Source organism: Alosa sapidissima, chromosome 10 (genome assembly GCF_018492685.1).
Source record: "Alosa sapidissima isolate fAloSap1 chromosome 10, fAloSap1.pri, whole genome shotgun sequence".
Lineage (NCBI taxonomy): Eukaryota > Metazoa > Chordata > Actinopteri > Clupeiformes > Clupeidae > Alosa > Alosa sapidissima.
This window is the reverse complement of record NC_055966.1, coordinates 37,212,389-37,237,558: the sequence shown is the minus strand read 5'-3', so window position 1 is coordinate 37,237,558 and position 25,170 is coordinate 37,212,389. Positions and strand designations below refer to the sequence as shown.

Below are 25,170 nucleotides of genomic sequence, written 5' to 3'. Positions count from 1 at the left end.
CCTCCTCTCCTCCTCCTCTCCTCTCCTCTCCCCCTCCTCCTCCTCCTCTTTTCCTCCTCTCCTCTCCCCCTCCTCCTCCTCTTTTTCTCCTCCTCCTCCTCCTCTTTTCCTCCTCCTCTCCTCCTCCTCCTCCTCCTCTTTTCCTCCTCTCCTCTCCCCCTCCTCCTCCTCCTCCTCCTCCTCCTCTTTTCCTCCTCCTCCTCCTCTTTTCCTCCTCCTCTCCCCCTCCTCCTCCTCCTCTTTTCCTCCTCCTCTCCTCCTCCTCTTCCTCTCCTCTCTGACGTCCGTGTAGTTCTAGCTTGGTCATGTCTCTTCTCAACCTCACGGACGCCTCCTCTCTGAGCGCCCCCAACTGCTCTGTCCCCCTGGCGCCGGCCGCTCCTCCGTACAACTTCTACGCCGTGCTGCTGGTGTTGCTCATCTTCTGCGTGGTGTTCGGGAACGTGCTGGTGTGCGTGGCCGTGTCCAGGGAGCGGGCTCTGCAGACCACCACCAACTACCTCATCGTGTCGCTGGCCGTGTCTGACCTGCTGCTCGCCACCCTGGTCATGCCCTGGGGCGTCTACCTGGAGGTCAGGCTCCCTAAAGCGCAGCGCTCTGCTTCGCACGTACTGGGCCGGCATGAGACGTCCACAGTACCTGCCACTTGCCAACACACACCAAGCATTTGATAAACAATAGATTTTATTCAGCGGCGCCAACAAAAATAGATCTGAATCGTGATCTACACAGTGGTGGCGAAAGGCTTCCGCGATGGTGTGTGATTGGGATCTACGTATGTCATCAAGCATTGCAGGCATATTGCCACATGCTCATGTCAGCACCAGAGTGCGACAGCCTTTATCATTAGCACTCGCCTCTGCGCTTTAATATGCCTGTCAGCACAGCACAGCATCCAGAGAATATTTGTTTTATCTTTTACTATTTATTAATATTGTGTAAGGGAGGGAATGAAGATGATAAAGGTAGACTATATGTGTGTGGGAAGAGAGAGTCATTCAATCCTATGTGAGTCATTTGAGAGAGTCATTCAATCCTATGTGAGTCATTTGTAAATGATTAAACGTATCAAACAGAGAAACAGTGAATCAAGTGAATAAAATAAAACGGAAAAGTCTGATCACTGTTAACACGTGACCTCCTACAGGTGGTGGGGGAGTGGCGTTTCAGCCGCCTGCACTGTGACGTCCTGCTCACTCTGGACGTCATGATGTGCACCGCCAGCATCCTCAACCTGTGCGCCATCAGCATCGACAGGTAAAACACACCTGGCCTCCCAGTGGGGACTGCCAATCACTCAGTACTCTGTCATTACAGATGCAGAAATAGCCTTTGCTCCATGCAGAGGACTGCACAAGCACATGCCACACAGGAGTAGGATGATAAAGTAACACCTTGGTAGAATTGATATTTATACCCCTAGTTGTTTTTTTCGGCGTACTGTCTGGGAACCAATTTAGTACCAAGGCGGTACCCAGTGCAATGGGTCACATTCCCGCATGATACAACAAAGTTACATATTCAGAATCAGGCATTCTGGGCACACATTGGCACTGTCAAAGACTCCATTCTCTGTCAGGCAGTGTATCATCAAAACGAGTTTGAAGCCAAGTAAAAGAACTACATAGTGTTGCTTTAATTGTCAATTTTGTTTTGCCTATTTACAATATCAAAATGAAGGCATTGGGCTTCTGCTACAAGTCAACCTATTTGCCATGATAGCTGAGAAATTTGTGCTAACTAATCCGACTGTTATTGCCTAATCTAACTTTACTTAGCTCAGCTCAAGGAGCACTCTGCATGATCACTCGGCCTTGGATGAATGAAGAGCGCAACCACACACACACACACACACAGACACACACACAAAGAAGCCCCACACATTAGTCATAATTGCCTTTCAGCTTTTGGGAGCTGCCCGCTAATGAGAAGACACTGTTAAAGGCTGTTTAATTTCACTTTGAAAAAGCACATTTTTCAATGTGTGTGTGAGATAGACGCCGAGAAAGACTGCTGCATGTTGTTGTTGTTGCTCGACATCCTGTCAGAATCAACCGGGAGATGCCCAGCCCCAGAGCATGTGTGCATGTGCGTGTGCGTGTGCGTGTGTGTGTGTGTGTGTGTGCGTGCGCGCGCGCATATGTGTGCGAGTGCATGCGTGCGTGTGCTTCCAGAAGGCCCCCTCTGCGACGAGCCATCCTTTCTCCTCACAAAGCCTTTGATCAGTTCAGCACTGTCCTCTAGCTCACAGCAGGCTTCCAGCCAAGTCCGAGAGGTCCTCCTCCGTCCCCCTGTACCCTTTTAATTACCCCTCATTTTGGGCTTCTTTTCTGACCTCTTAATTATTCACAGCATGCTCGTTATATCTCTGGCAATCTGGTGCAGGCTGACAGTCCGAGTGGTTTTAAGACCCAGCGTCTGCTCAAAGCTGCCCTCCAACTCTGCCCAGCAGCCCTTAACCTGGCTCCTGATTTGCCCCTTTTACCCCCTATAGTCCTACCCATAGATACGTACACATAGATTTGCATCTATTCGCATACTGTTGCATTTCTACCAGCACATTTCTGTAAATGTTGCCTTAACCTTACATTAGATTCCACAGCTGATCAGAAATCTTCCCTAGATTAGGAGAATGTCTTTTTTTAACTCACTTAGCACAGTGTCAAGTCAAGTCAAGTCAAGTTTATTTATATAGCACATTTCATACACAGAGGTCATTCAATGTGCTTTACATAAACAAAACCAAACGATAATAACAAATAAAAGCATAGAAGGGCAATATAGTCAAAGAATAGTTAAAAGGTAAAGATCATAATAAAAAGAAAACATAAAACACAAGGTAAAATCATTTAAAAATAAAGAATAATTAGTAAGCAAAAACAAAGGCAAAAGTAGTAAAAAAAGTAATAAAAGACAAGGTAGAATAATTATCGAGGCAGATTCAGAATTTGTAACTCGGCACAGTTAGCAGAAAGCGTCTGAGAACAGTTTGGTCTTAAGTCTAGATTTAAAACTGGCTACAGTTGGGGCCTTTTTAATGTCATCCGAAAGTTGGTTCCACAGCTGAGCCGCATAGCAGCTAAAAGCTGCTTCACCATGTTTAGTTCTAACTGTAGGTTTTACTAGCAGGTTTTTCACCTGGGACCTGAGAGGACGAGAAGGTGTGTACTGCTGAAGCATGTCTGACAAGTATTTAGGTCCTGCTCCATTTACTGATTTATAAACAAGCAATAGTGCTTTAAAGTCAATTCTGTGACTTACTGGAATCCAGTGCAAGGACTTAAGAATTGGAGTAATGTGGTCAGTTCTTTTAGTTTTTGTTAGAGTCCTAGCTGCTGCATTTTGTATCACCTGAAGCTGTTTAATAGTCTTTTTAGGAAGGCCTGTGAACAGTCCATTGCAGTAATCAACCCTGCTGGAGATAAATGCATGAATGAGTTTTTCTAAGTCATGTTTTGGTGCTTCAATGGTGCTTTCTGTTTGTCCTTAACTTTCTTGAATTGTAATGGAGCAATGTCATCCATAATGTTTGCCATTTTTGCATTAAAGTGATCAAATAAGTCTTCAGAGTCTGACAGTTGACTTGACTTTAGTGAAAGTGCTTGCTCAAAGAGAGCACCTGTCTGATCATTTATGATTCTCCTTTTTACCATCATAGCTGTGTTTTGAGTGTGTGGGGACATAGACACATCAAAGAACACGCAAAAATGATCAGATAAGGCCAGGTCTTTAATAGCTGTAGAGACATCGAGACCCTTTGTGATAACAAGGTCGAGGGTATGGCCAAGAGAGTGTGTTGGCCCCTGTACATGCTGTGTTAGGGAGAAAGTATTGATTAGTGCAATGAATTCCTTGGCATAATTGTTTTCAGGATTATCCACATGCAAGTTTAGATCCCCTGATATAATAAGACAGTCATACTCTATGCAAACAACTGATAGCAGTTCACCTAGCTCTTCAAGAAAAACTTTAGCTGAATGTTTTGGAGGCCTGTAAATTGTCAGTAATAAAATCTGAGGAGAAGATGCATGCACACAGATATTCAAATGAAGTAAAGTCACCGAATGACGACTGATTGCACTGAAAAGACGTCTTGAAAATTGTGGCTATCCCCCCACCTCTTTTATTTGCTCTGGTAGCACTCAAGAAACTGAAGTTTGGGGGAGCTGATTCGATGAGAGTAGCAGCACTGTTTGCTTGATCTAACCATGTCTCAGTTAAAAGTAAAAAAATCAAGGTTGTGTGTGCAAATTAGATCATGAATTAAGAATGATTTGTTTGAAAGAGATCTGATATTTAGGAGTGCTAGTTTTGCTAGTTTAAGTGTTGGGGAAATATGATCCATGGGGGAAATCTGAGGTTGATGTGGTACGGGTAGGAGATTGGACTGGTTTACCCTATAAGCTCGATGCATTTGTGTTCTATTTCTTGTCAATACAGGAATAGAGAATGTCATGGGCTTACTGGGTCCCGGCATGTTCTCAAAACTACTGTCAGTACCATTTATATTGCAGGGACCCTGAGAATATCATGCAATACAGTCATCATATAATTGTCCCCTGCTGCTGCCATCTGTATTTTCCACTGCACATTCCATGCTATATGCCGGCTGAGAAAATGAACTAAGAGGTTGCTGCTGCTTAAGAGATCCTTCTAAACGGGGAGGGGGAGGGCGAGGGGGTGGAGGTGCCCTTCGTTTCTTTGGTGCTAATGATCTTGGGCTAGTAAAACTCTGCATGGCTACTGGTAGCAGTCTCTCCATTCTTGCAGGGAACATCATGTGCTTGGGTGGGGATGGTGATGGGTATTCAGGGGATCCTGTGGAGTTTGAGTGGGTGGTGGGATGAAGGGGCGGGGATGGGGATGGGAGATTAGGGGGGTTTGTGTGGCCTGGGGAGTTTGATTGGGTGGGGACGTGATTGGGTGTGGGTGGTGATGGAAGATTAGGGGGGTTTGTGTGGCCTGGGGAGTTTGATTGGGTGGGGACGTGATTGGGTGTGGGTGGTGATGGGAAATCAAGGAGGTTGGGGTTGAAAATTGATCCAGAGTCTCCATCTGCCTGCTGAGGTTCTGGGAAGTTTGTTGCAGACGCTCCGCTTTCAGCATGTATTCCACCAGTGTATTCCATGTTGTTGTGTCTTTGTGGTGACAAGGAGACGACGGAGGTGGGGAGGGCTATTGGTACTGGTGTTACAACACGACCCTTCCTTTCTGATATCCTCTCAGCAGCTTTGATAGGTGCTATCTCCTCATGCTCATCACATCCATTTGTTTGCTGAGATTCCAGGGAGTTTGACGCCAGTGATTGACTTTGAGTCATTTTAGCAGCACCCATCTTATCTTGTCCAGTGGACATGGCTTGGCATTGTTGAGCTGGTTGTTTATGTTTCTCCAAGGTCTGCATTTCAGTGGAGGCTAGCGGGTTCAGAGGGCCCCACAGCAGGGGAGGTTGGGCATATCTCTGTTTCAGCCTGTGCAGAGTGTTTTGGTTTAGCTGAGTTGTTGATGTCATCCGCTTGTTCCGTCTGTATGGCCACTGAGCGCTTATCAGAGGCTCGGCTCAAGGTTGGCAGAAAAAATGTTGGGTGCAGGAGAGAGAGGTGATAGTATTCGGTTAAGATCTTGGCCCCAGTCCAACTCAGCTCTGTGCTATTTGGTCTGAAGTATTCCTTGCGATTCCAAAAAAGGTTAAAATTGTCAATAAAATTCATCCCAACTGAAAAGCATGTTTTTGCGAGCCAGGTGTTTAAACTGAATAGTCTGGAAAATACAAAGCTTCCCTCTGCTGGGAGTGGGCCACTGATGAAAATTTGTATTCCAAGCTCATATAGGGCCGAGAAAAGTTCCTTGAAATCTTCTTTGACATACAGCTGTTCTCTGTAGATGTCATTTGCTCCAACATGCACAATGATGCGCTTGATAGTTGCATATTTTGACACCAGTTCTGCAAGCTTGTTTTTTGTGTCAGACACTGAAGCATTTGGGAAACAACATACAATCATCCTTTCCCCATTTATATGTCTCACAGCAAAGTCGCCTAGAACGAGGGTTGTGGGATGAATAGGGGTCGAGTGCTGCTTCTTGTCTGCCCATCTTTCTATTGTTGTGGTTTGATCGCTGCCTGCTTTGGGTCTGTTCCCTGGGAAATTCCTCTCTCACGTCCCGGAGGCATTCAAATCTGTTCCATAGTGTTAGGGGCTGTGGGCTTCCCTTAGGACCACAAGCCCTGTAGTAGTTTGCTGATCTGTCTGTATTTCTGATACGAGGCCTGAAGTTAACATCTGAATTTACTGGTGTTGAGGTAATTACAGTTCTTGTATTACGTTTTTTGTTTTTTGGTCTGGCACCTTGCCTGTGCCAAGGCTCTGTACTCACATTTCCCTTTGTGAGGTCGATGCATTCATCTGCTCTATTAGCAGTGACATTAGACTGCTGGGTTACATTCTCTGCATTTCCAGTAGTTGCTGTACTCACTTCATGAGATGCCTCTCGTAGTTCATCTGTCTTTGATGGAAGGGCATGCATCTTTGATTCCAAAGTAGAAATCCTCTGTTCTAGCTCAGTACATTTTCGGCATGATCTCCTGGGTCTCTGGCCGGAGGAGCGCATTTTGTTTTAATCCAACTTCAAGGTGAATTGCCGTTCAGTTTTTGCTCGTTGACTTGGCTGGCTTATTTAAAGTAAAAAACTAACCACTAAAGTTTCAGATTTAAATGTACTGGTTTCACTGTCTTTGCTAAACTAGCTTGTAAATGAAATAAAAGAATGAAAAAGAGTGGAAATTGCTAAAAGGATAGGTGAAGCAGGAGCAGTGTGAAATGCGTCCTACTCGCTTGAGTAGGAGTTGAGTAGCGGAAACACACACAGATGTGCATATTCTTGAACCAAATGTTCATGACACATAGAATATGCAAATGAGCAGAAGGGAACCCCAGCTACTGATATCATGTGATAAATGTGAACTCCTGCTGAAGGTCATTCTGGCTTTAATGCCCTCACTTGCATGAAATCAATATTTATGTCTCCATTAAGGTTCTGTAATGAGCTTCTCTCTGTCCCTCTATCTCTCCTCATGGTGTGCACACAGAGTAATCAGATAAAAATGGAGGACGCCGTAGTGTGGAGGATTTTAATTGGCCAATGGTTTAAATGTGCAGCCTATTTAAATGTAAAAAAATCTACTGCGTCTAGAAATTGAGTGTGCGGCCGGTGTCCTCCTTTTTACTTTATAAACTCTTCATGATCAGCACCTCACTGAGTGTTCGCTGTGTGTTCGTTCTCTGCAACAAATATGCAGATTTATAATTTATGTGTCCTACACACTGTAATGAGTAAGACTGATTCATTATATTGACATATATAGGCTGCTAATCAATGGGTTGTCTTGTGGCTTCAAAGTCTGATGGACATGCTGTATTGTCTGCCTATGTTGTCTGACCTGCTCTTCTCTTATAATGTTTCATGTCCTGTTTGTTGTGGGTATATGTGTGTGCATGAATGTATGCATATTTGTTCCTTATTAATGACTCTTCCCAGAGTATTTGGATCTTGTTTTCCTTGCTTGCCTTTCAGATCCCAATAAAAGCATTCAAATATGTGTGTGTAGGTACACAGCGGTGGCCATGCCTATGCTCTATAACACACGATACAGCTCTAGACGGCGGGTGGCTCTGATGATTGCCGTGGTCTGGTTCCTGTCCTTCGCCATCTCCTGCCCCTTGCTGTTTGGCCTCAACAACACAGGTACCAACACACTCTCTCCTCCTCAATCCTGCCAATCCGCCATATTCACGCGGCAGCCATTGTAAATCAAAACGAGGCTACAAGGTACACAATCCATAGGATTGTTGTATTCAATGCATTTTGCCAGTAGGTGGCGAAAATGCATTAGTGATAGGGGCAAATTCTCCCATCTGCGTAAGATTGCGTAAGTCAAAAAAGCTAAGTGTGTTTTAGCCAGCGTGCATTCTGCCCTTCACTTAAGTCTGTCATTTACGCGTCATGGAGGAGATACTTCAAAATCTGGTCGTTTCTTTTGTACAACTCTTGCGCGCATTCTGCCATGCACTTAAGCACTTTTCCAGCTAAGCATTTCTGAGGGCTGTATTAAGTTCGAGCTAACCTGACTCCGCCAGATGGATTGCTCCGCATTTACTCCGCATATCCATCTGGGAACGTTCCGTTGGAGAACGTTTGGGAAGGGGAAAATACTGGTTAGGTGATTGGATAAACCATCTGTCCAAGTCAACCAATCAGATAAACGAAGCGTTCTTCTAATGGCATATTTTAACATACAAGTTAGGTAAGTAGCTAACGTTAACGTTTTTAAACTTACTATTTGTATGTGACATGAACCTCATCAACGACAATCCCCCACCAAGTTTTCATGGTAGGCTACACGTCGTTAAGTAACTAAGACTTTGCAACAGAGGCAATAACAGATTATATTAATTTCTGTACTGAAAATGTTGTCACCAAAAAGGATGTTGTCATATACCCGAATAACAAACCTTACATTACTAGGCAAATTAAAGACTGTATCAACAGAAAGAAAATTGCTTTTAAAACTCATGATAAGGCTGCACTTAGACTAGCACAGAAAGAACTTAACCAGCAACTGCATGTGGCCAGGAGTAAACAGAAAGAACTTTTAGAACTTAATTTTAATACTTCAGACACTAAGAGAGTCTGGGATTCCATGAAGGCTATTACAAACATGAACCCTTCTAAAAAGCACTTTATATCACTTGATGACTCCAAAGTGGCCAATGACTTCATTTTTCATTTTTATTTAAGATTTGAGACACAGGACTTCTCTGAGAAGTGTAACAAGGAGCTGGACTCCCTACCTCCCATTGATAGTGTGACACATAGATTGTGGATTGATCCACAACACATCGAACGCCTATTTCGGCACATTCCGTTAAAAAAGGCTGCAGGGCCAGATGGGATCTCACCATTTTTGTTAAAAACATTTGCACAGGAGCTAACTGCAGCTTGGTGTCCTGTTTTCCAACAGTCTATAGACACTCACACAGTCCCTGCCCTGTGGAAACGCTCCATGATTATCCCGGTGCCCAAGAAGGCAAATCCCACTGAAAACAATGACTTTAGGCCCATAGCATTAACATCAGTTGTGATGAAATGCTTTGAGAAGTACATAGTTAGCAGGCTGAATAGACGTATATGGTAAATTAGATCCACTTCAATTCGCTTACAAACGCGGGCGATGTACTGATGATGCTACTTCCTCCATCATGCATCTTGTCTTAAAACACCTTGAAGACAAGTCATCCTATGCCCGATTACTTTTTATTGATTTCAGTTCCGCGTTCAATACTCTCCAGCCCTACCTATTAATCCAGAAATTGAAAGTGTTGGACGTTAATCCATCACTTATACGGTGGTTTCATTCTTTCCTGACTAGCAGGACACAGCAGGTCAGGGTAAACTCCAGTCTATCACAAATTAAAGTTATTAGTACTGGGGCACCACAAGGATGTGTGAGTTCACCAGTCCTTTTTACTCTGTACACTAATGAGTGCTCATCTAAGCACCCTGGGAACTACATCTTTAAATACTCAGACGACTCAACAATTCTATGCTTACTTCAACAAAATGATGACCTGGACATCTATCATTCAGAAGTAAGGCAGTTTGTTGATTGGTGTGACTCCAACCACCTTATTCTAAATGTTAAAAAGACTGAGGAAATCATTTTTGACCCAAAGTCAGTCAGTAATCACAACCCAGTAACTATACACCAGCAACCAATCAAACAGGTACAATCATACAAATATCTTGGTGTTTAAATAGCTCCCTAACATGGAACACTCACGTTGACTTGTTATGTTCCCGCCTGCATCAAAGAGTCCACTTCCTGCGGCGGTTGCGTTTGTATGGAGTTGACCAAAAAATTATGATATTGTTCTATCAGGCAGTTTTGGAAAGCATTATTAGATATGGCATAACCACTTGGTTTGGGAACCTTTCTGTTGCATTAAAATTAAAGCTGAACTATCTAGTCCACACAGCCATGAAAGTCATTGGTCTGAAACTGTATAACAACCCTCAGTCTATTTTCGATCAATGTGTGTTAAAGCAAGCAGACAGAATTCTTTCTGATCCCTCTCATGTCCTGCATGCACAATATGAGTTGCTGCCATCAGGCAGGCGTTTCAGAGTCCCCCACTGCCGACTGAATAGATTCAGAAACTCCTTTATCCCCATATCAATAACACTCCTTAACAAACACCGCAAATAAGCGCCCTCAGTCATCAGGTTCAGCAAGAGGTTTTATTTGTTTTTATTACTTTATTTACTTAATTATACTGTCTGTTATTAGCCTTTTCTGTCTATGTCTGTGTGTCTGTATTGGGTCAGAACTTCTGAGAAGTCCAAGACAAAGTTCCCCAAGGGGATAATAAAGTATATATCTATCTGATTCAGTGCTACCAAACACTAACTTGAATTGGCCGTGGAGGATGTCTGTGTACTTCATTCCTCCCAGCTACATTGCAGAGACTCCTAGCTTCCTAGCTTCCCCAGAAATACTCGGATAAAACTTCAGCAATAGCTATGCTCATCTCATCCGTGGAAGTCGCCATGTTGTTTAGATTGAACAGTAGCTTCTCGTTGCGTCACACTTAAACCTGCCTCAAAACCAACGCTGATTGGACGTGCGTTTGGTGAACTGCTCCAAATTTTCTCTATCGGAGAGATGCCAGACTGATCTGCGAGTGAAAATCTGAAGCTCGCGAGATCAGGATGGTCTCACGAGGCTAAGGTCGAGCGCCACTAAAAGGTAAAACAGCCAATACAGCAACAGTCAATGTCAGCAGTAGGCCTAGGTCTAAATACATGTAGGTTACACAGAATGTTACAAATTAGCATTACAGTATCAAATTTGGTGCTTAATATGCTAATACGGCTTTATGTTTTTTTCCCATTACAGTGTCACAAGGTGGCATATTTCCCGACATTACCTTATCAATGTGGCTACATTGTTAAATAGAAAAAAAAGCCTGTTATAATCACCCCGTTTGGAGTTTACCGACTGTGCACCTTCAGTTTTAACTTGACGTGAAGTCATCATCCCATAGCCTACTTCGTTCGAATCTGTCCATTTCTTTCCAACTTGACCAAAGTCATCCATACATTTGCTCAGACGCCTGTACTATTGTTGAGCAGCAATTATTGTTTATATTCTCCTGTCTCTGATTTGTTTCTAATGATGGCTGGTATTGTTATGCCAATCTCTCTGTAGGCCTACTGTATTGGAAACTGCATGTGTAAGTCTACAGCTTGGTTAGCGTAGATACATTGATATCATGTGTCAGTCTACAGCTTGGTTAGCATAGATACATTGATATTATGAGTCAGTCTACAGCTTGGTTAGCATAGATACATTGATATTATGAGTCAGTCTACAGCTTGGTTAGCATAGATACATTGATATTATGAGTCAGTCTACAGCTTGGTTAGCATAGATACATTGATATTATGAGTCAGTCTACAGCTTGGCTAGCATAGATACATTGATATCATGTGTAAGTCTACAGCTTCGTTAGATACATTGATATTATGAGTCAGTCTACAGCTTGGTTAGCATAGATACATTGATATTATGAGTCAGTCTACAGCTTGGTTAGCATAGATGCATTGATATCATGAGTCAGTCTACAGCTTGGTTAGATACATTGATATTATGAGTCAGTCTACAGCTTGGTTAGCATAGATACATTGATATTATGAGTCAGTCTACAGCTTGGTTAGCATAGATACATTGATATTATGAGTCAGTCTACAGCTTGGTTAGCATAGATACACTGATATCATGAGAAGCAGCTGCCATTGAAACTTTCTTTCTCAACATCTGACTCTACACACCTCAAGCACGTCTTGACTCTTTATAAACAAACCTCAGAGCAAATATGACATTTTGTTGAGTCAATTCTTTGTTAGGTTATGTGATGACACATAATTTTACTGTAGGCCGTTCTCTATTTAGTTTACCTTGCTTACGTTTTCAAAATCAAAAACTGGTTTGTGTTCTTTCTGGATTTAAATGGCATTCAGTAGGTCAATGAGATGAGAAAGTCCACGTTTCACGTTTTCATATCTACCTAAATTAACAAGGATGGATCAGTCTGGTTCTATTTGAAATAAATGCCCTTGATTGCAAACTTGTGCGCTGTGGGTGTGACAGAAGCGGGAGTGTGCGCGTAACTGAAAAGTGCAAAGCTGGAAGCACGTAAACGTTACTTACGCACGACTTGTCAGTACAAGGCACGACTTGTCAGTACCCTTAGTCAGTGGACCCTCGTTTTGGTTTACACAATGGCCGCCGCGTGAATAAGGCGAATAGAATGTAGCCTACTCGCCTCCTAATGCATAGGCCTAACGCCGCCCCTAATGCATAGGCCTAACGCCGCCCCTAATGCATAGGCCTAACGCCGCCCCTAATGCATAGGCCTAACGCCGCCTCCTAATGCATAGGCCTAACGCCGCCCCTAATGCATAGGCCTAACGCCGCCCCTAATGCATAGGCCTAACGCCGCCTCCTAATGCATAGGCCTAACGCCGCCTCCTAATACATAGGCCTAACGCCGCCTTCACACTTGAAATCAGCTCCGATATTCGCAATGCTCGCCCGTCGTACTAGTAAGTTGAAAGTGTTGGAAGCATTTCAAGTTTGGGAGGAAAACGTAAAATAGTAATATTTTATTTTTTAACTAATTATCTAACTGTAATTTTAGGAAACCATGTAAGACAATGACATGACAAAAAAAATTAGTTTGGAAATAATTATTTATTTTACACCAACCGTTCATTTTGTTTTTCACAAAGGGCTTGTGCACCACTATGGATCATGCACGTTCCTTTTCGATGACTTCTGTTATAAACTTTATCGTTTAAAAGCATATAATATGCTATTATAAAAGATAATTATTCAGTTTGTTTATCAGCACCAAAGCAACAGTCGTACGCATCAGTTCGGATCCATTCGTGTGCGGTCTGCAAATCTCCATTGGAAATTATTAACTTCCGGTCGTTTCGCAGCCGTACCTACTGTGCCAATGTGAGGCGGCGTAACACTACCTCTCCATTATGTATGTCGCCTATGTCTATATCTCACAATTCAATCCTGTATCTAAATTCACACTCTGCAATAAAGCTATCATAGTCACAACACATTCGCACAACTTATTTGTTACTTTATCAGAAAAACTTGTAATCCAAAAACAATGTCAACAGGCCTACCCACCTCCCCTGTCTTTGACTTGCCATGCCAAAGGCATGTTCGTTGTCAGGTGTCTTTGACTTGCCATGCCAAAGGCATATTTGTTGACTTGCCATGCCAAAGGCATGTTTGTTGTCAGGTGTCTTTGACTTGCCATCCCAAAGGCATGTTTGTTGTCAGTAAGGTTTATAGGGTCTTGCCATGCCAAAGGCATGTTTGTTGTCAGTAAGGTTTATAGGGTCAGAGGCCAGTTCAATTCTTTCTTCCAGTCACTGCTGGTGTGTGCATTCCTGCGTGTCATGGCTCAATAAAGCACAACAGCGTTGCCAAAGCCATTCCAGCAGCTTCAAGAAGCTTAGCATATCATTTGTCCTCATGTGGGTCCATTTTACAGTTAGCCTTATTATTACAATTAATAAGGCTAAATGAATTAGTACCTTTAATATTTTAAATGAGTAAATGTGTTCCATTTTTGTTATTACATTTGAAATTACAAGTTTATAAAGATAGATAGATAGAGAGATAGATATACTTTATTGATCCCTTGAAATTCAAGACCACTGGTTAGAGAGAACAGCTGGCAGAGGACAGTCTTTGTTGACACTCGAGGCTGGAGACAGGAGAGACATCAGGGGTCACACCAGGAGAGTGCACTCTTGAGTCAAATAACAACCAAGATGCACACCAATGATTCCACACTTAACATATAACCCCCCCCCCCCCAAACACACACACACACACGTCTGAAGAGGGTACATTAATAAATAAATAATTCTCACACACACACACACACACGTCTGAAGAGGGTACATTAATAAATAAATAATTCAATTTCATCTGGACGGGATAGATTACAGCTCACTTGAACTCAAGTAGAAGGCTGTGGTCTGCTTGCCAACATACCTAACCTTTACTTCCTTCAGTAATTTAAAACAAATGAACAATACACCTCAGGCTAATAAGAGCCATTTATTTTCTATTCCTCTCACAGCGAGATGAGGGGAGAATAGCACAAAAGAATGGCTCTGTCTTAGCAAGGTGCTCCAGGGGCAGCCCTGACGGCTTTTGCCTCTGATCTCCAAGGGCAGCCCTGACCGCTTTTGCCTCTGATCTGGTCTCCAAAGTGTTTACTGCTATTGTGACAAGTGATGTGGAATGACAAGTTAATTCGCGATGGATATGTGAAGAAATTATTTTCTGGTGGCAGTATTCTAATTGCAGAATAGTGGAAGGTCTGTGGAAATCCTAACCACCTAATCCAGGCTTATGGTTGCACCACTGATTTGATGCCAGTTGGAGCAGCAACACCATTTCATCTCCTGCATCCCAATCTCTCCCTCCTAAACGTCAACTTCCTCTTTCGGATGTCCTTCTGTCTCTCTTCTCCTCCTTATTTCCAATTCTCCCTTTCTCCCCTTCTCCCCCCCCTCTCTCTTTCTCTCCTCCTCCCCCCCCCCCCCTCTCTCTCTCTCCTTCTCCCCCCCCCCCCCTCTCTCTCTCTTTCCCTCGTGTGCATCAGCAAGTCAGGAGGGTCAGGAGGGTCGTGACTGCAGCTTCGCTGACCCGGCGTTCGTGGTCTACTCCTCGGTGGCCTCGTTCTACGTGCCGTTCATCGTCACGCTGCTGGTGTACGCGCAGATCTGCGTGGTGCTGCGCAGGAGGGGCAGACGCACCGCCCCCTCACGCAGACACGGCCTGACCGCAGACACCGCACACAGACCCAGGAAGGTAGGACACGAGTGTGTGTGCAGGACAGGAGTGTGTGTGCAGGACAGGAGTGTGTGTGCAGGACAGGAGTGTGTGTGCAGGACAGGAGTGTGTGTGCGTTCCCAATCACGGCCTGCACGCAGACAGACCCAGGAAGGTAGGACACGAGTGTGTGTGCAGGACAGGAGTGTGTGTGCAGGACAGGAGTGTGTGTGTAGGACAGGAGTGTGTGTGCGTTCCCAATCCTTCCACTGGATTATAGCTGTGCCTTCTTCAGGCAGTATAATATATACGTAGGTTAACAGTGTAACAGTTGTGGTCAAATATATAGTATATTTATGCTAATTCTGTGATGACAACATGCTAAAGACACTAAAAGTCATGGGCAATAATTTTTAATGGTCAGGGATTCAGGAGTCAAAAATGTGTCTGTTTCCACTAGTGATATATATTATCACTAGTATATATATATTATATATATATATATAATATATATATGTTCACCTTACGTTGTCCCTCAGAATAAATGCACCCACCCAGAGGATGTGAAGCTGTGTACCCTTATTCTGAAGCCCCCAGCCACAGCCCCCCCACGCAAGAAGGTGGTGAGTTATTATGCCAATGTACCAGACAGACAGATATTATGTACAGCTCCCCTATTCATTTTCCCTCCATGGTCCCCCAGTGATATATCTACATCATATCTACACATGATGTAGATATACGCTGTTCATTTCCTTTTCACTGCCCTTTTCCCTCTTGTGTGGCCGTATCTCTGGTCTGCCTGCATTAGTATTCCTGCCTCTTCCTCTCCGCCTCTGCCCTCCCCCCCATATCTCAGACATGGGGGCTGTGATGTGTCTGCTGTACCTTTCCTACTCATCCCTCATATTCTACCATATCTCCTGCAAATCTCCTGCAATTCCCAGTGTGCCACGTTTTTTAACATCTCTCTCTCTCTCTCTCTCTCCTCTCCCTCTCCTCTCCTCTCTCTCCTCTCCCTCTCTCTCTCCCTCTCCTCTCCTCTCCTCTCCTCTCTCTCTCTCCCTCTCCTCTCCTCTCCCTCTCCTCTCCTCTCCTCCCCTCTCTCTCTCTCCTCTCCTCTCCTCTCTCTCCTCTCCCTCTCCTCTCCTCTCCTCCCCTCTCTCTCTCTCCTCTCCTCTCCTCTCTCTCTCTCCTCTCCTCTCCTCTCCTCTCACCTCTCCTCTCCTCTCCTCTCACCTCTCCTCTCTCCTCTCTCTCTCTCTCCTCTCCTCTCCTCTCTCTCTCTCCTCTCCTCTCCTCTCCCTCTCCTCTCCTCTCCTCTCCTCTCTCTCTCTCTCTCCCTCTCCTCTCCTCTCCCTCTCCTCTCCTCTCCTCCCCCCTCTCTCTCTCCTCTCCTCTCCTTTCCTCTCCTCTCCTCTCCTCTCTCCTCTCCTCTCCTCCCCTCCCCTCTCCTCTCTCCTCTCCTCTCTCTCTCTCCTCTCCCTCTCTCTCTCCTCTCCTCTCCTCTCTCCTCTCCTCTCCTCTCTCTCTCTCTCCTCTCCTCTCTCTCTCTCTCCTCTCCTCTCCTCTCTCTCTCTCTCTCCCTCTGCTTTCTTTTCTCCTTGGCCTTATCTGTGTCTCTCCATCACCTCCTCCCCCTTTCATCTGTGTCTCTCGTCTCTCTCCATCACCTCCTCCCCCTTTCATCTCTCTCTCCATCACCCCTCCCCCTTTCATCTGTGTCTCTCTCCATCACCTCCTCCCCCTTTCATCTGTGTCTCTCGTCTCTCTCCATCACCTCCTCCCCCTTTCATCTGTGTCTCTCTCCATCACCTCCTCCCCCTTTCATCTGTGTCTCTCTCCATCACCTCCTCCCTCTTTCATCTCTCTCTCCATCACCTCCTCCCCCTTTCATCTGTGTCTCTCTCCATCACCTCCTCCCTCTTTCATCTCTCTCTCCATCACCTCCTCCCCCTTTCATCTGTGTCTCTCTCCATCACCTCCTCCCCCTTTCATCTGTGTCTCTCGTCTCTCTCCATCACCTCCTCCCCCTTTCATCTGTGTCTCTCTCCATCACCTCCTCCCTCTTTCATCTCTCTCTCCATCACCTCCTCCCCCTTTCATCTGTGTCTCTCTGCATCACCTCCTCCCCCTTTCATCTGTGTCTCTCGTCTCTCTCCATCACCTCCTCCCCCTTTCATCTGTGTCTCTCTGCATCACCTCCTCCCCCTTTCATCTGTGTCTCTCGTCTCTCTCCATCACCTCCTCCCCCTTTCATCTGTGTCTCTCTCCATCACCTCCTCCCTCTTTCATCTCTCTCTCCATCACCTCCTCCCCCTTTCATCTGTGTCTCTCTCCATCACCTCCTCCCCCTTTCATCTGTGTCTCTCTCCATCACCTCCTCCCCCTTTCATCTGTGTCTCTCGTCTCTCTCCATCACCTCCTCCCCCTTTCATCTGTGTCTCTCGTCTCTCTCCATCACCTCCTCCCCCTTTCATCTGTGTCTCTCTCCATCACCTCCTCCCTCTTTCATCTCTCTCTCCATCACCTCCTCCCCCTTTCATCTGTGTCTCTCTGCATCACCTCCTCCCCCTTTCATCTGTGTCTCTCTGCATCACCTCCTCCCCCTTTCATCTGTGTCTCTCTGCATCACCTCCTCCCCCTTTCATCTGTGTCTCTCTGCATCACCTCCTCCCTCTTTCATCTCTCTCTCCATCACCTCCTCCCTCTTTCATCTCTCTCTCCATCACCTCCTCCCTCTTTCATCTCTCTCTCCATCACCTCCTCCCCCTTTCATCTGTCTCTCTCCATCACCTCCTCCCCCTTTCATCTGTGTCTCTCTGCATCACCTCCTCCCCCTTTCATCTGTCTCTCTCCATCACCTCCTCCCCCTTTCATCTCTCTCTCCATCACCTCCTCCCCCTTTCATCTCTCTCTCCATCACCTCCTCCCCCTTTCATCTGTGTCTCTCTCCATCACCTCCTCCCCCTTTCATCTGTGTCTCTCTCCATCACCTCCTCCCCCTTTCATCTGTGTCTCTCTCCATCACCTCCTCCCCCTTTCATCTGTGTCTCTCTCATCACCTCCTCCCTCTTTCATCTCTCTCTCCATCACCTCCTCCCCCTTTCATCTGTGTCTCTCTCATCACCTCCTCCCTCTTTCATCTCTCTCTCCATCACCTCCTCCCCCTTTCATCTGTGTCTCTCTCCATCACCTCCTCCCCCTTTCATCTGTGTCTCTCTCATCACCTCCTCCCTCTTTCATCTCTCTCTCCATCACCTCCTCCCTCTTTCATCTCTCTCTCCATCACCTCCTCCCCCTTTCATCTCTCTCTCCATCACCTCCTCCCCCTTTCATCTGTGTCTCTCGTCTCTCTCCATCACCTCCTCCCCCTTTCATCTGTGTCTCTCGTCTCTCTGCATCACCACTGCTCCTCCCCCATGATGTCATCGCTCTCACTTCCTCTCTGGCTTTCTCCAATATGTGCTCCATCTTCTCCATCTCCTTATGTGCTCCATCTTCTCCATCTCCTTATGTGCTCCATCTTCTCCATCTCCTTATGTGCTCCATCTTCTCCATCTCCAATATGTGCTCCATCTTCTCCATCTCCAATATGTGCTCCATCTTCTCCATCTCCAATATGTGCTCCATCTTCTCCATCTCCTTATGTGCTCCATCTTCTCCATCTCCAATATGTGCTCCATCTTCTCCATCTCCTTATGTGCTCCATCTTCTCCATCTCCAATATGTGCTCCATCTTCTCCATCTCCTTATGTGCTCCATCTTCTCCATCTCCAATATGTGCTCCATCTTCTCCATCTCCTTATGTGCTCCATCTTCTCCATCTCCAATATGTGCTCCATCTTCTCCATCTCCAATATGTGCTCCATCTTCTCCATCTCCTTATGTGCTCCATCTTCTCCATCTCCTTATGTGCTCCATCTTCTCCATCTCCTTATGTGCTCCATCTTCTCCATCTCCAATATGTGCTCCATCTTCTCCATCTCCTTATGTGCTCCATCTTCTCCATCTCTCTCCTCTCTCCTTCCCTTTCCTGCACTGTGCATTCTCTCTCTCTCTCTCTCTCTCATCTCTCTCCTTCCCTCTCCTGCACTGTGCATTCTCTCTCTCTCATCTCTCTCCTTCCCTCTCCTGCACTGTGCATTCTCTCTCTCTCATCTCTCTCCTTCCCTCTCCTGCACTGTGCATTCTCTCTTCTTGTTCTCTTCTCGCTGTCTCTTTCTTTCTGATGTTTTTCTCTCCCTACATTTCCTTATCTTGATGACCTCCTCTGGGTCTTTCTGAACTCTGTGTTCAAACTTCTCAATCTTCCTCTCTTCTCTTCCTCTCTTCTCTGTCTCTCACACACTCCTGATCTTTCTCTCTCTGTCTCTCCTGCTCTCTCTACCCTACTCTGCTCTACTCTCTCTCTCTCTCTCTCTCTCTCTATCTTATTCTCCTTCACTCCTCTATTTCTCATGTTTCTCTCTCTCTCTACTCTACTCTTTCTCTCACTCTCTCTCTTTTACACTCCTCTTTCTCTCTCCTCTTTCCTCCTCTGTGTCTCCTGCTCTTACTCCACTTTACTCTTTATCTCTCTCTCTCCCTCTCCTCTCTTTCTCTTCCTGTCTCTCCTATTCTCTCTCTCTCTCCCTCTCATCTCTTTCTCTGCCTGTTTCTCCTATTCTCTCTCTCTCTCTCTCCCTCTCCTCTCTTTCTCTGCCTGTTTCTCCTATTCTCTCTCTCCCTGTCCTCTCTTTTTCTTCCTGTCTCTCCTATTCTCTCTCTCTCTCTCTCCCTCTTCTCTCTTTCTCTTCCTGTCTCTCCTATTCTCTCTCTCTCTCCTTCTCCTCTCTTTTTCTGCCTGTTTCTCCTATTCTCTCTCTCTCCTCTCTCTCTCTCTCTCAGACGTTGGTGAAGGAGGCCATGGTTCACCCTCCGGAGGTGGACCCCATGTGTTTTCTGCCTCAGAAGGAGTCGCCTCAGACGTCGCAGCCTCAGCCCCATGGAGTCCAGCAGCCCCATGGAGTCCAGCAGCCTCAGCCCCATGGAGTCCAGCAGCCCCATGGAGTCCAGCAGCCTCAGCCCCATGGAGTCCAGCAGCCCCATGGAGTCCAGCAGCCTCAGCCCCATGGAGTCCAGCAGCCTCAGCCCCATGGAGTCCAGCAGCCCCATGGAGTCCAGCAGCCTCAGCCCCATGGAGTCCAGCAGCCCCATGGAGTCCAGCAGCCTCAGCCCCATGGAGTCCAGCAGCCCCATGGAGTCCAGCAGCCCGCCGCCTGCGCGCGCGTCTCCCTCTCGGCCACCGTGGCTCCGGCCGCTGCAGCACCCCCCACGGTCCCTGCCGCCCGCTCGGCCCTGGTCCCCCGGCGGGCCACCTTCCAGGCGGAGGTGCACGCCCGCGAGGGATGGAGGGAGAGGAGGCTGGAGAGGGAGAAAGGAGGGATGACGAAGGAGAGAGTGCGGGGGAGGCTCTCACAGCAGAAGGAGAGGAAGGCCACTCAGATGCTGGCCATCGTGTTAGGTGAGGAGAGGATGAGAAAAGGAGGAGAAATATCTCTTCATTCTGTTTCTACCACTGGATTGAAGAACTACTAATGGCATAATGGCAGACTGACATTTATGTGCCTCTGTGAAAAATGCATTCAAATCACCTGCAACATGCCATTACTGTCTAACCTTTTAGTACTTTTATTATAATTGCCGTAGTGGTGGTCTGTGAAATAAAGTACATGTACTCATGAAATTACCGGGCCATCATTCAACTTGTTTACTCTGAAGAAAACTTATCTACATTAAGTAGTTTTGAATATTAATGAGTGTGAACTTGTGTGTTTATCTGTATGTGTTGCATGTATGTATTTCCTTGTGCGAGTGTGTGTGTGTGCGTGTGCGTGTGTGCGTGTGCGTGTGCGTGCGCGTGCGCGCGCGTGTGTGTGGGTGCGTGTGTGTGCGTGCGTGCGTGTGTGTGTGTGTGGGTGCGTGCGTGCGTCCATGCGTGTTTAGGAGTGTTCATCATCTGCTGGCTGCCCTTCTTCCTGACCCACGTACTGAAGGCCCACTGCGGCAGCTGCTGCATCTCGCCGTCCCTGTACAGCGTGGTCACCTGGCTGGGCTACCTCAACAGCGCTGTCAACCCCGTCATCTACACCACCTTCAACATCGAGTTCCGCAAGGCCTTCATCAAAATCCTCCACTGCTGAAGACGAGGATGGAGAGAGAGAGAGAGCATATGATGAAGAAAGGAAGGAAGAGTCAGAAGGACAAAATGAGAAAAGGAACAGAAGTGAACTAAAGTGTGGAGGAGTGGAGTCAGAAGGTAGATGTGATGAAATCCAAAAACAAAAAGATGATAAAATCTCATGCAAAGCAGAACTATAGAAAATGATGAACTGTCATTTTGAAATGTTTTTCTTTTGTGATTTCTCAGCCTTTAACTCAATCTTGACTCACAATTTTTCGGGAGCTGTCCCTTTCAAGTCTTTTTGAAATAATATCGGATGAGTGCAGTGGACGATAGTGCTAATCACGGACCCAGTGATCAAAGAAAGCTTCCTTTGAATCTGAGCTTGTGCTGAATGGCACTGTATGTCCACTGGAGCAGCATGTTGAAGGGATCACGCCTCCGCTCATGGGTGTCAATTTACCTCTAGAGGGAACAAACACATTGAGAGCCCAATGGAGGTCAGTATACTGTAGGGTGGGCTGTAAGTCTCTTGTTTTCTTTTTGCCTGTGATATGCTAAGACTGGCACTAGCTAGCACCCATGGGTGCTACTCTCCTAAAGATCTCCTAGTCTTCTGATGTCCAAGGTTGCCGGTTAGATCCCAATGCTGTATTCAGGCGACATGTGATTTCATATCATGCACCACTATGGAAAGAAACTCAATGGAGTTGGAGAAATGTTAATGACTGGACCTCCGTTTTGGCCTGGAGTCGTGGAAGTGCAGTAGCCTTATAGATAACAGAACATTGGACATCTGTGACTGATTTCAATGTACAAATTGTACATTTAAAGCTAATACCACAATGCAATGTTATACATGGCCCTTCTGGAAATAATGTGAATTAAGGCTTTCCTTAAACATGTTTATGCCTAATGAATGCTCAGAAAAATAAATAAAACTGTATACAGCATATTATTTTGTAGACTGGGCTCATTTTAATACTGTTAAGTCAATACAAATGTATGATGGATTGGATCATTGCATTGTTTGTTGCATTGAAAGTGTCATGATAAAGGACTGTAGTTATCAAGCTATTCTATTCTATTCTATATTCTAAACAAAGGCTTGTGATTGTAATCAGTTCTTGGCACAGACAAACCTAGACTCCAATTTCTCTGTCACATGTTGTCTGCCAGCACCTGACACAGTCTATTCAGGTAATATAAGATGTCTCTCAAAAACGTGTGTCAATGCATAGTCTCTCTCTCTCTTTCTCTCTCTCTCTCTCTTTCTCTCTCTCTCTCTCTCTCTCTCTCTTTTATTCAGCCACCTTACATAGGAACATGTTTAGAACCCTGGTGTCAAGTGCTGGTCATGCAAATTGCCACAAGGGGATGTGATTATGTAGCATGGAAAAATCCAAACTCATTCACAAAGTGAATAGAGTCTAGTGACTCTCAATTAGGAAATGCTTCCAACACTTCGCAAAGCCCAGGCCCAGCCTTACCGATCACATTGATCAGAGATTCCTAACGTTACTTCCTACTTCACCTGAACTTTGCAAACCGACAATAAACAGCACCAACAGCCAGGAAACAATCTATGTGTGTCTGCATTTTTCCAACAGCATTTTTTGACGTTTGTAGGAGTTGCTGCTTCTGTTTATCACAATAAGTTTCAGTTTCGTCTTCCCCTCTCGTCGCTGATTGGCCTGACATGTTTCCTGTCTGAGGGAAACGGTTATGAACTACGGAGTTCCAGACCAGATCTGAGGGAAACGGTTAGAACTATGGTGTTCTAGACTAGATCTGAGGGAAATGGTTATGAACTATGGTGTTGGTTATGAACTATGGAGTTCTAGACTAGATCTGAGGGAAACGGTTATGAACTATGGTGTTGGTTATGAACTATGGTGTTCCAGACTAGATCTGAGGGAAACGGTTATGAACTATGGTGTTGGTTATGAACTATGGAGTTCTAGACTAGATCTGAGGGAAACGGTTATGAACTATGGTGTACCGAACTTGATCTCCCTGTAAGAAGATCCAGGTGGGCGGGGCCTAGTGATTCTTACACTCCCATCATGACCATAAGAGTGATGGAAATATTCAACACTCACAAAGTCACAATCCAACAAACCCACCATTATTGCACACTGTGTCCTAGGCCTGTGTATGTGTATGCATGTTAGTGTGTACAAATGTGTGTGTGTTTGTGTGTTTTCATGAGTGGGTGGAAGTCAATAGGGGTGCCCTGTGGAGAATGTTAGTCAAGCCGTATATGTTACCTGCCGTGTTAAACTCTGACCCAACTGTGCGATCACCACCATACATCTTTCATGAGGTCCCCTGCCAGGTCGCGTATCGATTGCATCTGACCTCCCCGCCATCCTCATAACACAAGAATAGAGGGATTACCAGCAGCTGAAGAAGAGAGGGCGACTCAGTTGGGACAATGGAGACAATTACACAACGGATGAATTACGGAGGGACGTAGGTAGGTACAGGTGAGCAGGAAAGCAAGTCTGAGAGACGGACAGAAAGAGGCACAGGAAAATAATAATAAAAAAAGCTGACAGAAAAAAGTGAAATATGCAGAAGGACGAGTGGCTGTCTTTATGTTGTCGTCCCTGACTGGGCTTTTGTGTGTTATTTACTGCCAGGCTCTCAAGGCTTCCCTTGGCGCAGGAGTGGACGCGCTCTTTCACAAGCAGCGCAAGCTTTCAGCTCCGATGCTCTAGAGAAGGCACGACACTCACTTACGCTCCCTCGCTCCCTCGCTCCCTCTTCATGGCTCAGTCTCAGGTAAGAGCTGCTGTGTGTTCTGGCCAGGGAGATGTGGTAGGCACAGTAACTGCTTCCATGCCCATATACAGTTACAGTACCTGTTCAGAACAAATGTTTTCCTCTCAAATTAAAATGCTTTCAACATTTGGCTTGAGAGCAATACGGTCAGTAATTTGCAAATTGTTACAAAGAATGCTACCTTTGAAGAATACTGCTTTTATGATCAACATTAATATGATTTTTTAAAATATGTCAAAGGCTCTTGATGCAAATATCGCTTATATGTTCCTTGTATGCAGTAATGTAAACCAATCTGATAGAGTAGCCTAACTGAGAAAATGGTGGTGATTTTGGCAATTTGTGAAATTGATAGATCTCTCTCTCTTTCTCCATCTATCTATCTATCTATCTATCTATCTATCCATCTATCTATCTATCTATCTGGGTCAAACTCACCTGCAAACTATGTTTTCCCCTTCTTATGTCATGAACCTGTGCAATAGGGTACTTCTTGCTCCAGTCCAACAGAGGGCACTATTGTCCCACAGTCTGGTGTCTCTCCACAGGAGTGTCTCCCTTTCAGCCAAATGCATCCCTCAGTGACTCCAGCACTGTTCCATTCCTCCTCTCAGCCAGCCATTTGCCTCTCGGCCCAAAACTCCATTTCCCAGCATCCCTCAGTGACTCCAGCACTGTTCCATTCCTCCTCTCAGCCAGCCATTTGCCTCTCGGCCCAAAACTCCATTTCCCAGCATCCCTCAGTGACTCCAGCACTGTTCCCTTCCTCCTCTCAGCCAGCCACTCTCCAGCTGATCCTTCCGCTCACGGATCAAGGTGTGACAGGACTCATCCCCCTCTCAAACGTCCAGATCACCGAAGCCCCATCAAGGCCCCGGATGTTGGGGGTGTCTCAGTTAGCCCCTTACACGCTATCAGCCATGATGCCCCACATGGCACGAACCCTGTCCTCAACCCAACAGCCAACAGCAAACACCCAGGACGCCACACACTGCTTCTGCCTTACAGGCACACAGCTGCCCCTCAGTTCCCAACGGCCCCCAACCAACCAGCCAGCACACAACACCCCACTACCTTCAGCTGGTGACCTACATGCAGACACTCAAATAATTCAGCTTACAACAGACACCAAACTAGCTTCAGCAGAGCCACCAAGCTCAGCAATACATGCACCCGCATGCGACACATTATCAGAGACAAAAGAGCAACAGCCCATTCAGAGCCAGCCAACGTCAACGTCAGAGGAACAAGATCATCAACCAGCAAGCGTGTCTTTGCCTCCAAG

The 25,170-nt window shown here is 45.8% G+C and overlaps 1 protein-coding gene and 1 long non-coding RNA gene across 2 annotated transcripts; one reads left to right on the top strand and one right to left on the bottom strand.

Annotated features, from left to right (window-relative positions):
* Positions 1-229: 229 nt before the first annotated feature.
* On the top strand, positions 230-22,168 carry drd2l (dopamine receptor D2 like). Its single transcript, XM_042108209.1, has 8 exons — positions 230-572; positions 1,148-1,257; positions 7,607-7,743; positions 14,763-14,971; positions 15,472-15,555; positions 19,823-19,924; positions 20,186-20,438; positions 20,921-22,168. Exons 1-8 carry the CDS (start codon positions 306-308, stop codon positions 21,115-21,117), a joined length of 1,359 nt encoding a protein of 452 aa, XP_041964143.1. The 5' UTR covers positions 230-305; the 3' UTR covers positions 21,118-22,168.
* On the bottom strand, positions 20,446-25,170 carry LOC121721344. Its single transcript, XR_006034794.1, has 3 exons — positions 24,324-25,170; positions 23,369-23,965; positions 20,446-21,113 (listed from the first exon to the last, which is right to left on the bottom strand). It is a non-coding gene; the product is annotated as an uncharacterized LOC121721344 (long non-coding RNA).

What these genes read in the sequence shown, in the direction of transcription:
- drd2l (XM_042108209.1), top strand. Translation starts at nt 306, where the DNA reads ATGTCTCTTCTCAACCTCACGGACGCCTCCTCTCTGAGCGCCCCCAAC. An exon ending in CCGCACACAGACCCAGGAAG is followed by an intron (nt 14,972 to 15,471) that starts GTAGGACACGAG and finishes GTTGTCCCTCAG; the next exon opens with AATAAATGCACCCACCCAGA. An exon ending in CCCCCCCACGCAAGAAGGTG is followed by an intron (nt 15,556 to 19,822) that starts GTGAGTTATTAT and finishes TCTCTCTCTCAG; the next exon opens with ACGTTGGTGAAGGAGGCCAT.